This window comes from Balaenoptera physalus (assembly GCF_965194825.1).
Source record: "Balaenoptera physalus genome assembly, chromosome: 2".
NCBI lineage: Eukaryota > Metazoa > Chordata > Mammalia > Artiodactyla > Balaenopteridae > Balaenoptera > Balaenoptera physalus.
Genome location: NC_138883.1, coordinates 90,905,780 through 90,920,096, shown reverse-complemented (window position 1 = coordinate 90,920,096; position 14,317 = coordinate 90,905,780). Strand labels below are relative to the sequence as shown.

At 31.9% G+C, this 14,317-nt stretch overlaps 2 protein-coding genes across 10 annotated transcripts in view; one reads left to right on the top strand and one right to left on the bottom strand.

Moving 5' to 3' along the window:
- The window catches only part of FGF7 (fibroblast growth factor 7), a 62,191-nt gene extending 50,460 nt beyond the window's left edge, over nucleotides 1-11,731 (top strand). The window contains exons 3-4 of the mRNA XM_082453055.1: nucleotides 9,402-9,505; nucleotides 10,537-11,731. Coding sequence (XP_082309181.1) covers nucleotides 9,402-9,505; nucleotides 10,537-10,731 — 299 coding nt within the window. The 3' untranslated portion in view covers nucleotides 10,732-11,731. The remainder of the gene's footprint in view (nucleotides 1-9,401; nucleotides 9,506-10,536) is intronic.
- The window catches only part of FAM227B (family with sequence similarity 227 member B), a 263,560-nt gene that overhangs the window by 149,218 nt on the left and 100,025 nt on the right, over nucleotides 1-14,317 (bottom strand). The gene's annotated exons all lie outside the window — the stretch shown is intronic.

The window sequence follows — 14,317 nt, the reverse complement described above, 5'->3', positions numbered from 1 at the left end:
AAAGGATGAGTTAAATATAAGCTAATAAGAAGCATAAAGATAACTCCACAATTCACTTTTAGATACTCTTCTCCAGATCGGTAAAATCCCAGTGCCTAGAATGGGGTCTGGCAATAGTAAACACTCAATGAATATTTGCTATAATTTCATATGTTGCAGAAAATACTGTGACAATCATACTGGAGTTGGCTTCACTTTTTTGGGGGTATAATGACTCTCTCTATCTGCAGTACTCTATTTGTGGAGCACTACTACACTATTTCTCCTCCCTCACCATTTAAAAACTAGATGAAATTGTAAAAATAAATGACCTAGTCTTTTAAAAGCATAGAAGTATTCTATTAATCAGATCGGAGTAGCAAAGTGTATTTTGTCACCTTTATCACTATGACATTCATATTTTAATCTACATTTAATTTAATACATTTCAATTCTGCACATACCACATAAGATCATTTTGAAATTTTTTTTCCTCAAAGCATGCTTTAAAAATAAAGAAATAAATCGTGTTAAAAGGGATATCTGATATTTGTCTTTATATATAAAATATGAATTATTATTTTACTTCAACTTTATAAAATAACCTTGCAAATATGCTAATCTGAAATAAAATTTCTTTTTGATATGCACACTTTTTATTATATCAGTACTCCAAATTAATGAAATGATTAAAAATATTCTTAAGGAAGATGGTGAGATTATATTACTGTAGTTTATGGTCTATATTAAGGGAAATAATGAACAGTATTCTGTCTTGGGCTATCTATATAGATCTAGTTCTTGCTGAGAAACTGGTTTTAAGTAAGTAATGTAACTGGTGAAGAGTCTGGAATCCATGCAGTATAAGGTATGGCTGAAGAAACTACAGATGCTTTGCCTGATGGAGGGGCATGACCAATGTCTTCATCTCTTTGAAGGGGTGTTATGTGGAAAAGGTTTTGATTTATTCTGCATAGCTTTAGAGGATATATCTGAGAGTATTTAGTAACACCTAGGATCAGAGCTACCTATAAATGTAATGAGTCACTTCAGAATTGGTAACCTACAATAAATTAGTGTGGGTACATAGCAGACAGATACATACATCAATGGGACAAAACAAGATAGCCAATGTAAGGTAAAAGAGAGGCATTGCATCAGTAAAAAATGTAATGACATATTTAATAACTAATATTGAAAAAATTAACTAGCTATTTGCAGGAATAAAATATCAGTTTAGAGTTTCATCTCACATCATATCCCAAAATTAATTCCAGATGAATTTAAGAGATATATTTAAAACTTAAATTACAAAAGCTAGAATAAAATGTATTTCAGATACTGGAATGTAAAAAATACTTTTAAGCATAAAAAAATACAATAAATTATCGAAAAAGATACATAGATATGGCTACACAAAAATTAACCATTTTAAAATAAATTAATAGATCAAGGTAGTGCAGGATTAGAGAAACAGTGAGAATTAGGAATAGAACTAGGGATGCTGAGAGTGCCAAAAGATGCAGAGAAGAAATTTATGACTATTGAAAAACTCTTGAATTTGGCGCTGAGGAGGTCATTGATGGCCTTGAAGAGATAAAGCCATTAAACAGATTAAAAATTAGAATGCAAGTGTTAAATTGAGGAAAAGTGAGCATATAGTCTACACGTTCAAGAAATTCGGTCCTAGTGAAAAGGAAGCGGGATAGTCTTTTGAAAAGGTTTCAGAGTTAAGGGCAGGGACATTTTATTCATTTGGCCCATAGGCACAGAGCCTAGAGCCTGTGAAAACATCAAGCTTACAAATATATTTAAACCTTTGAAATTTAGATATTGACAGTAAAATTTGACAAGAAAATAAAAAGAGGTTAGCAAATATTTAACTTATAAAATATATCAAGCCAACTTCATTATTTATTAAATTTATCAATATTTTTCATAACATTTGAAAACAATTTGATAATTTTTTTTCACTTTGCAAGAACTCCCTAGAATGTACAATATTTGCAGAAAGTTGATAGCAAATGATAAATAAAATGAGTTACTTTCAGCCAAGTAATTTCAAAAGAAAATTTGTATAAAACTTTAAAAGTTATAAAATATTGTATCTAATGAGAAATATGGATGTATTTTAATGTTAGATTGGTATAGGGTGGTCTTGGGAAATAGTAGTACTTAGGGTCTATGACTATCTTAAAACAGCCTTATTGAGAGAAAAATTTGGAAAGTGGATTTTTGTAATCAAAAGGCAATGAAGGGAGGGACTGAAGATGTCCAAGAGAGACACAGTATACAGAATCAAGAGTCTATTGTTCTTTGAAGTCAATTCTTTCGAATTTACAATATTGCGTGTGCATGCACACACACAGGTTTAATAATAATTGGAGCAATCACATGCAGGATATGTAAAAAATATAACACTAAGATACAGGATTTTAATGTGTCAAATACACAACACATATTTAGAAAAATTCTTTCCTGTTCTTGTAATTGTAACAGTGTACAAAAATCAGAGCAGTGTAAATACATTTCTTAGCCTTACTCTTTAATTAAAACCATACTAACATTAAACTAGTAACCAAGGTGATCAAACAAATGTTTTACATGTTTTACTATTTACTTACATAATTTAATTATAATTTGCAACTTGATGTTTTAAAATATCATTAAGAAATTCTCCAGACATTTTGGAATGTCTTGAGCATTTCTGTATGCATGTGCCATGGAGATTTTATTTATAAACCTATGTATGTAGAAAGTTATATGAAGTGGCCAAAACTATTTAACCTACAATAACAAGGGTACAATATACAAAGTACAAACTGCAACTAAACAGACCAGGAGAAATAAAATTAATTTAGAAAAGGTGTTTTCAAACTTTTTAGACTTGAGACAACTTTACACTCATAAAAATTATTGAGGACACCAAAGAGCTTCTGTTCATATGGGTTATAACTACTGATACTTCCTGTATTCGAAGTTAAACTGAGACATTTTGAAAATATTTATCTATTAACTTAAAAATCACAACAATAGCCCATTATGGGTCAACTCTTACTATTAGCAGAGGAAGAAAATCAGGCTTATACAAGTCTAGTAATTTTCTCTAACTACTCTGCACATCCAATTAATTTTTCTAAAACACAATTTATATCCTGACATTTTTCAAATTTCAAACCTTCGATGACTCCTCATTGTCTACAAACAAAAGTTAAAATTCCTTAAATTGGCAATCAAGGCCCTCAACAATCTCATCCTAACTCCTTTTCCACCTTTTTCTATCTCTTTGATACGTTTCCTACTCCAGACAGATAGCTCTAATTTCAATCTTCTGAAAATAACTTACGAATCGTTGACTCTACTATCTTACATATACTTTTATTTATCAATTAGCATGACGTTTCCATTCTACCTATGTCAACCTTATCTATCCTTTAAGATGTAATTCAAGTTCTATCTGTTCCTCAAATCCTTCCTTGACCACCTAGGATATGTAACACCTCTTTCTTCTGAATAACGGTTGAATTGATTTTCCATCCTGTTCTTTTTAGCATTTGGCATATACTGCTGGGTATCATTCATTTTTGTTTTCTGTAGGAGTAAATACTAACTGAATTTTGATATGTATTTTATTAATATCCAGATATTTTGATGACATCACAATTAAAGTCACCAGATCAGGTTTCTAAAATATTCCTGGACCTCAGTTATTTTTCTATCCCAATACACCTGAGAGATATCACACACGAGTGTAGTAGTGGTCTGTATATAGAATATTTGTATTTCCTACACTTCCCAAAGTGTGTTTGCATTGTAAACTTACTCCTCGTAACTCCATATTTCACAAAGAGAAGTCATTAACGTGGTAAGCAGTTCTTAATCCATCACCAAAGACATTAATAGTAGTAATTAATAACAAACCCCAGAAGTACTACATATTTGGGATAAGAATAAATCATAAAAAGTTCCACTACAGTTGACTCTTGAACAAAATGGGTTTGAACTCTGTTAGTCCACTTATAAATGATTTTTTTTTCAATAAATATGTACTAAGGTAGTACATGATCTGCGGTTGGTTGAACCTGTGGATGCGGAACCTACAGATACAGAGGGCCGACTCTGATACATGGATTTTCTACTCTGCCAGGGTCGGTGCCCTAATTCCTGCTATGTTTAAGCGTCAACTCTATAGTTTCTTATATACTCAATCATATAATATTATTAATTAAAATCTAGACTGTATTTTTTAAATTAATAGACTTTTCTTTAGAACAGTTTTAGATTTACAGGAAAAAATGAGTAGATAGTAGAGTCCCTACATACCACTACCACTTCCCCACACAGTCCCTCTACTATTAACATTTTGCATTAGTGTGGTATATCTGTTACAATTAATGAATCAGTAATTACATATTGTTAACTAAACTCCATAGTCTACACTAAAGTTCACTCTTTGCCTTGTATAGTTCTATGTGTTTTGACAAATGTATAATATCATGTATCCACTATTACAGTATCATATAAAACAGTTTCACTGCCTTAACAATCCCATGCTTCACATTTTCATCCTACTGCCCTCTTCCCAAGTCCCTGGCAACAACTAATCATTTTACTGTCTCTATAGTTTAGCCTTTTCCAGAGTGTCATACAACTGGAATCACACAGTATGGAGTCTTTCAGACTGACTTCTTTCACTCAGCAATATGCACTGAAGGTTCCTCTGTATCTTTTTGTGTCTTGATAGCTCATTTCCTTTTATCGCTGAAAAATATTCTGAAGTGCATATGTACCGTAGCTTATCCATTCATATGCTAAAGGGCATTTTGGTTGCTTCCAGTTTTGATGGTTTAGAATAAAACTCTGTTATAAATATTCATGTTCAGGTTTTGGTGTGGACTTAAGTTTTAAGCTCAATTGTATAAACACTTATGGCAGGATTGATGGATTGTATGATAAGAGTATATTTAGCATTCAGTAAGAAACCAAACTGTTTTCCAAAGTGGCTGTACCACTTTACATTCCCACTAGCAACGAATGGCAGTTCCAGTTGCTCTGCATCCTTGTCTGCAAATGGTATCTTAAAAAATTTCAGTCATTCTAATAGTTGTGTAGTGGTATCTCGTTGTTTTATTCTGTAAGTCCCTAATGACATACAATGTTGAGCATATTTTCATATGCTTATTTGCCATCTGTGTATTTTCTTTGATGAGACATCTGTTCAGACCTTTTGCCCACTTTTTAACTGGGTTGCTTATTTGTTTATTGTTGAGTTTTAAGAGTTCTTTATTTTGGAAATACGAGATGTATTTTTTTGTGTACATGTATGTATGTATTTGGATGTACTTCTATGATATAAAAATGAATGGAATCTATAGCCTTGAATGTAATATAAATATATAATGGTGAAGATTTTCCATCTAACAATCCCAGTTTGACAGAAAATCATAATAAAAGTCATTTAACATTAAAATGTTTTTCTTTTTTGGTACCAATTCTTAGTTTTAATGTGCCCAAGAAAGTATATTTGGTCGAGGACAAAATTAAATGTTCTGAGTGGCCTAATAACCATTAAGCCACTGTTTCCACTTATTTTCAACTTTAAAATAATTCTTAGTTATCATGCTAGAACATCTATATCAATATATGGCCCCTCAAAACTTTTAAATATAAATCTTAAAAGGTTCAGGGAAAATAAATATTGAAGGAGCTGGGATTGGTGGATTTTTACGTGATCAAACACTAAGAATTTTTTTCTGCTAACTCATGAAAAGACATGGAGAAACCTTAAATGCATATTACTAAGTGAAAGAAGCCCACCTGAAAAGGCTACATACTCTATGATTCCAACTATATAACGTTCTGGAAAAAGCAAAACCATGGAGACAGTGAAAAGATCAGTGGTCTCCAAGAGTTGCGGGTAAGGGAGAGAAATGAACAGGCCGAGAACAGAGGACTCTTAGGGCAGTAAAAATACTCTGTATGATACAAAAATGATGATATGTGTCCAAACACCAAGAGTAAACCATAAACTATGGGCTGTGGTTGATAATGATGGTCAATGTAGGTTCATTAATTATAACAACTGTACCACTCTGGTGGGGGATGTGATAACCGGGGAGGCTATGCATGTGTGGGAGCAGGGGGTAGATGGGAAATCTCTGTACCTTCCCCTAAATTTTGCTGTGAACCTAAAACTTCTCTAAAAAATAAATTCTTAATAAAAACTTTTTTTGAAAACAGGAAAGTTAAAACACTTTAAAATCTGTAGGAACACTACTTCCTACTCTGTACTTAAATGAAAGAATGATAACTTTAGTTTCCTCATTCTTGGGTTTTCTTGAATAAAAAAGGGCACAGCACACGGGGCAAAACAGACCAGAAAGTCAGGATTGATAGTGTATTAATTCTGCCAGTACTACTTAATGCTCTTCCAAGCAATATATTTTTAGGTCTGTTGATTTCCTAGTGAAATGATTTTTTAAATACATCAAACAATATAGAATATTACTGTGTCAGGAACCTTGCCATTTTCAAGTCTGTCCTCATCCTGGTTAAAAGTAGAATCTTTAAAGATTGAACATCTGTTCATATGCTTATTTGCCAACTGTGTATCTACTTTGGTAAGGTATCTGTTCAGACAATTTGCCCGTTTTTTAATTGGGTTGTTAAAAATCTAAAGATTTTTTGATGTCCTTAACCCCAATGTGTGGAGGGATAAGATTAACAATGTTTATCACCTGTTGAGTGTCAGACTGTAACAAAAATATGGTGGGCAATGGGCAGGCAGGGGACAGAGGAAAAGGGTTTAGAGATGGGACAATATGAATATATTGTCATGACTGAACATGAAGGGAAAGTGTCCACATAGCATAATCAACAATACCTCTATCATTCTATAGTTATATTTTGTAGACAGTTGGTCTATAAATGAAAAAGCCAGCAAACATGACAGATTTCATTCCCTAATTAAAACTGAGCATGAAAGATACTCTAAGCCTATGCATCAGTACTCTCCTTTCTAAGAGAAAATATTGAATAAAGAGGGAAATAGCAGGAGAAAGGGACTAGAAGGAAAAAACTGACTTCAAAACATTTTACAGTGGTAAGATCTTTAGAAATCAACTATTCCATGTGTTTTTAAATAGATGTATTTACTCAATTTTGAAGGTATTGCAAATTGGTTGAATCAGTGAATTTCTTTAGTATTCTTCATTGTATTGATATAAACTTAACCTATTTGGATTCTGCTGCGTAATAAATTATTTCCCTTTGATCTTCCTTTGTTGAACAAGAAGAGTTAGCTGCCACATAAAGTGCTCCAAGAGGGCAGGGTTTGTCTCTGAATTGAGCCTAGCACAGAATTGGCTCTCACTGAAGATTTGTTGAATTTTGCATGAATGCATCAGCAACACATCCTTCACATGCTTGTAAGCAACTGTTAACATTTCCCTTAGCCTCTCCTTCAGGGCTGTGTCTCCAGAAGTTTTCTTTTCTTTTAATTAAGGTGTATCTACGTGTGTGTTGACATATGTGTTTTGCTGTTTATACTAGATTTTAACTTCTGTAGTTCAGAAACCAGTGCTGTTTTTCTTAATTTGTATCCTAAAATTACCATACAGTTCTATGCATTCTGACAATGCTTCATAAATACTTTAAAAGATAAATATCCATTCCTTTGCATTTTCTTCATAGACCTCAATTTCTAGATGAGCAGCTGTAGAACTCTCAATTGGATGAGCTCTGACTAGTGCTAAGCATAGTATAGTGGGAAAATGGTTTCTATATGCAGCATATATTGGAAACAGATAACACATATTAACTAGGCTATATTAATCCTGATGAAATGGGTAAAAATTTTATTCTCCAGATAGGAAAACTGAAGCCAGAAGAATAAATAAGAGGATGAAGTGAAGGCATGGAATAAAAAATTAGAATTTCCTCCACTTAAGTGAATATTTTAGAAAACAGCTTCTGGAAACTTGATTTATGCAGATAATTTTCACTTGGAATTTTCTTTGCATTATGTTAAGCGCAAGAAAGAGAATGTCTCAAGTTGAAAGTATAATTAACAGTAGTTACATAAAATGGTTCACTAAACTTTTAATTTTTACACCATTTAAAAAAATTGAGAGTTTTTTACAGTAGTTAGAGTCATTAAAATACAGCACTTTAGGAAATGATATATAATGAAACAGTAAGTTAACATTCTTGTGGCAATTTCAATAATGGTTAAAAAATTAATTAAATGGTATAAAGTTATAAAATATTATATGAGCAGGACTCATAATTTGGTTTTAGACTGTGTTTTCATTATCAAAAAACTCACTATCAGTTTAAAATATTTAATATTTTTTAGGGTACAAATGAACTTATGTACAAAACAGAAACAGAATTACAGATGCAGAAAACAAACTTATAGTTACCAGGGGGTAAGGGAGGGGAGGGATAAATTGGTAGACTGGATTGACATATACACACTACTATATATAAAATAGATAACTAATAAGGACCTACTGTATAGCACAGAGAACTCTACTCAGTACTCTGTAATGGCCTATATGGGAAAAGAATCTAAAAAAGAGTGGATATATGTATATGTATAACTGATTCACTTTGTTATACACCTGAAACTAATACAACATTGTAAATCAACCATACTCTAATAAAAATTTTAAAAAATAAATCAAAATAAAATATTTAATTTTTTAAAGGTAGTTGGTTCTGTTTACCATCATTTACAATTGATTTAATTGGAATTTTATTCATTTTTAGTATATTCAAGAAATATTCTGTCAGCGCTAATTATTAATATAAAGTTTAAGTAGAAAATTAAAGATGTTAGCTAATTATATACTTTCATAGCATTATATAATGATTAAGAGCCAGACCTTTTGGGTTCAAATTCCACTTCTGCCACTTACCAGCTTAGAATTTGGGCAAATTACTTCTTTGTACCTGAGTTTCTTGATCTGTAAACTGTAGATAATATGAGTACTTGCCTTATAGTCTTGGTGATAAGTACATGTATTAATACATGAGTGCTAAAACAATCCTTTGCATGTGGTATAAATTCAATAAACATTAGGTATTATTGATGTTATTATTATTATTATAGTAAATTAGAACTGTAATTCTAGAGAAGAAAAAGCTAAATTCAAATATGTAACTCTTTTTTTTTGAATCCAAACATCTTTTTCGACAAAATAAAAAATCAATAGTTCGCACTTCCCACATTTAATAAGGACTAATCTGGTGTTTGTGTGTACATGTTATGGGTGGATAGGGGTCTAAGGCTGAGTAAATAATCACATTAATAATCTTAACTTCCAAATGAAACAGAAATAAGGACAAATGGTCATTCTTGGATAATCTGCAAAGCCACTGAGTGAATAACTGACATATCTTTCTGTGATTCCTTGCAGACATCATGGAAATCAGGACAGTGGCCGTTGGAATTGTAGCAATCAAAGGAGTGGAAAGTGAATATTATCTTGCAATGAACAAGGAAGGAAAACTCTATGCAAAGGTATTGATAATTGATAGCTTAGACTTAATTTCTCAAACTTATTTTTGTCAAAAATATCTTCCCTTTCTGAAAAGTAAAAATGAAATTAATTCCTCTCAAACTACATAATTCAATGATTTCATTAAAATATTTTATACTTAAGAATTAAATTTTCTGTGTGATCTTGGACAATTTGCTTAAATTCTCTGGACTTTGGTTTCTTCATCTGTAAAACAAGTCTGATTAACTGACCTCTAAGGATCCTTCCAGCTCTAAAATTCCATTTGTACTTTAGATTCTAAAAATCTAAAATGTCCATCTGTCAGTATTAAAGCTCTTTTTGTTAAAGTTCACCCAATGTGCACTTTGCTGACATGAAAATTCTTGGGGAAAAAAAATCCAGACGTTTGTTTATCAGCATCAATCTCACAATCACGGGCTTTGAACTGTAAGCATTCCCATTGTTCCCACTTTATTATAACATGAAATATGCAACAGTTTATCCCACTATAACAAAGTATAATTGACTTTCCTTTGTATTCCAGGCACAGACTACATAAAATTACAGGTTTACGTGAATGAATGAATAGTTGGATGGATGAACAAATTAACTTTTTATTTTCCATCACTATCACAGGCAGTGTAATAGTAAATGAAAAAAAGTTGTGAAATATGTCCTTCAGCTGAGGGAGGCAGAGGCTCTGCTAGTTGTATCAAAATGTCAGTGTTAGGGAAAGAGTGACTTGGGCATAGTAATATGAGAGCTGCTAATTAGGGGGAAATAGCTCTTAATACTTAAGAAAAGTAGCAACTAACTGCCAAAAAGCTACATGTTTGAAACTATGTTGCATAACTAAATGTGTATCATTCTATCTTTTAAAAAATTTAATCCTTTTTCAAATATGCTAAGTATGTATAATAAACTGCATTATGCCTGCTCAAAAAAAGTCATGTATGTTTTAATTCTACCAAATATTACTGCTTATTCTTTGTCTAATTGAGTCCCTCCAAAAATCATTTGCATAATGTTGTTTGTTTGTTGTTCTTTGCAGAAAGAATGCAATGAAGATTGTAACTTCAAAGAATTAATTCTGGAAAACCACTACAACACATATGCATCAGCTAAATGGACACACAGTGGAGGAGAAATGTTTGTTGCCTTAAATCAAAAGGGGGTTCCTGTAAGAGGGAAAAAAACGAAGAAAGAACAAAAAACAGCCCACTTTCTTCCTATGGCAATAACCTAATCATATATGGCATATAAGAAACCAGTTCCAGCAGGGAGATTTCTTTAAGTGGACTGTTTTCTTCCTTTTTTTCTTTTCTTTTTTTTTTTTTTTAAGTAACCAAGAAAGGCTGGAAAACTACTGAAAAACTGATCAAGCTGGACTTGCGCATTTATGTTTATTTTAAGAGACTGCATTAAAGAAAGATTTGAAAAAATATACACAAAAATCAGATTTAGTAACTAAAAGTTGTAAAAAATTGTAAAACTGGTTGTACAATCATGATGTCAGTAATAGTAATGTTTTTTTCTTAAATTAATTTACCCTTAAGACTATGTTAGATTTGATTATCTGATAATGATTATTTAAATATTCCTATCTGCTTATAAAATGGCTGCTATAATAATAATAATGCAGATGATGTTATATAAGATGTGTCAGACCTAAAAGCTGCTGGAATGATTTGTCAGATAATCAAGCCAACACTAACCATGGAAGATGAGCAGTATCTGAATGATCTCTAGTGAAAAATTATCAACCACTTAAATTCTAATCAGAAAAGAAGGAATATTCTCAAAAATTCTATTATGGAAATGAATCAAAGAGGTAGTTTTACAAGAGTATAAGATTAGAACATGCTTGTACCTATTAACAAGAACAAAATTCCTAATGCTGCTCCCAATTGAAAGGGTATTGCTTAAAGGATGTTTTCAAAAATCTTGTATATAAAATAGCAATAATGATGATAATACTGTACTTCATCTCACTCACCACAAAATAACATTTTATAATCCCTAAAAGTAAAATTCAAAAATCTTTTATGTTTTTTTCAAGTAACATAATCTATCTTTTGTATAATTCATATTTGGGACTATGGCTTTTAATAATGTTCTTCCCACAAATAATCATGCTTTTTTCCTGTGGTTACCGCATTAAACTCTATTTTAAGTTGTATTTGAACTTTACTGTTTTGTTATTTAAGTTTATGTTATTTATAAAAAAAAAAAACCTTAATAAGCTGTATCTGTTTCATATGCTTTTAATTCTAAAGCAATAACAAAACCGTCTGGCTCAATTGCAAGTTCCCCCTCCCCCTCATGAGCAACACCAAGTCTAGTACACAGTACTCAGGCCAGCAAATCCTGGACAGCAGACAAAAATGACAGCCTGCAGCAATTCTTACAATAGACGTCTCACAGGGAACAATACAAAAATGTGAAATATGTTTTGCCACATACTCTTGTCAACTAAATTGGATCTTATAAGTAAAATCACTGTAGATAAAAGAACTTACAGGATTTTAAAGTTAAACTATATTTGAGTTCATGAGTAGAATAGTACAACATTTAAAAAATATGCATATTTAAAGTTAGTAGTTTTTCTAATCTCTAGAAATCTCTGCCATTCAAAATATGGCAGCATTGAAAGTTGTTTTCCTGTTCAATGGCAAGAGCACAATGCTCAAAGTAGAGTCTATACTTAGGGATTTGAGGCCCTGAATAGCAATGAAGGCTTGAGGCCAGGCTACAGATAATGGACTTATTGGAAAGATAAATTTCTACTTCATAATTCTGGCATTGGCAGATCTTGTTAGCACTTTATTGTTCATCAGAAGAAGGCCAACATTTATCTAAATTAAATTGGTGGTACGCTAATAAGGGTGGTTTTAATTTCAAAGTATTTGCCTTTTTAGTCCCTTTATTTTATACAAATATTATCTGATAATACATTTATAAGAGAGAGTTACATGAAAAGGCTAAGTTAACAGAAATAACAGGTTCATTTGATTTTCTTGTGACTCAACCTACATGATGAGGCTGCAGGAAGCTAGAAAGAATTGCCCTTCCTCAGATATACTCTGGGCAAATGCCATGAATGATATTAACTGTTGTACGATTCAAGGGCCTTGCTAGCCTAGGTTCCTAGATCAGGCTTCTGTTACTGGTGTCTTGTGAACATACTGAGAGCAGAAGAGGACCTATGTGGTTTGTTTTTTTTTTTGAGGACCTATGTTTTTCATATTTGTTTCCTTAGTGTCTAGCAGAGTGTCTGTCCATAATCAATTTTTTATATGAATTCACTCAATGTTTGAGTATCAAAGAAAATTCATAATGAGACTAACCATACTTTATTTTAAAAAGTTAGGGTGCAAACATGATTATATGGAAATTTAAACAGAAACAGTGTGTATGTATATAAGATATGAGCTATATTAGGACCAAATACTCTGACTATAGAGTTATAGTTATGAACAAATTACAAAGCAACGCTGAATTAACCAACATTTAGCAGTAAGTCCAATCCAATAGTGTTTCTAGAAACATTTACTTATAATTCTTTATCCTCCTTCCCCCCCCCCCCCTTTTTTTACACTTAACATGAAAATGTTAGAAAATAAAATCTTCACTAGTTACATACACTTAGAATTCAAGAATCTAAAAACTGCAAGTGGCCTTAGTCCTTACTATTCATTTGTAGACCAGGATATTGAGATTGTAACAGATCCCAAATCACATAGCTGGTTAGGTTCAGAGCTGCCACAAGAGTCTAGGTCATTCAGCATGTACTTCCTACTCTTGGATGATTAGGATTATTAGTTAGTGGTCTTTCAAAAAAATTATTCCTATTGACATATAACCTTTATATTTGCATGCAAACGTGACATGTTTTGGCACTTCACTTCATATATAATAGTCTATACTGTCATATTTGACTCAAAAGGAGGAAAAAAATTATGAAATTTCTAATTCTGACTCCTATTCAACTTTTAAATGCACCTCTTTACTTACAAATGGAAAGCACTGTGCAAAATAGCCAGATAAACAGAGTAACCTTTTCTAAATGTTCTTTGAAAGAGAAAATTGGTTAAATACATTTGTTGCCAAGAATTAGGAAGGAAAAAGTTAAACAGAAGAATATAAAATGTTAACAAAAGAAGTAATAAAAAAGACACTTTCAATGCAATTAGTGAACTAAAACATTGTTACATAAAAAATGCTATAATATAAATTATCAGCCTTTGAGTTGGCTAAAATTCAACTTAATGACAGAAGAGAAGGGATGCTGGAGATAAATTCTTAGTTTCCATCTCTTAGAGTTTGCCCTTCTGATTCTCTAAAGTGACAAATAACATAGAGATGGACTATGGGACCAGCTATAGTAAAAGCAATTCTGTATCCACAAATATCCTAAATCAGAGCCTCTCACAATTTTCTACTGAAATACCAATAGTAGTAGAGGTAGAGAATGAGAGTCTAAGGAATAATGCAAAGGTAGCCCACCAAAGACACAAATTTTCTTGAAAATCATTCTCTTAAAACACATGTGATTTTTGCATATTATTCCACAGTATATTTATGTTTGCTTTAGTATAAAATTCACACCAGTGAGAAAAAGTGATGCATCAGAAAGATGTGTAAGCTTTATCATGTGGCTTCATTTACACTACTATCCCACTGCCATATACTTGGGCATGAATAAGACACAAGAGATCCTGTACCTCTCATACTTCAACTTTACACGCAGGTGACACATGGCTAAAGAAGACCAAAAGTTTATGTAAAAGTTTACTATGAACCAGAGTGACATTAAAAATATTTAATGATGA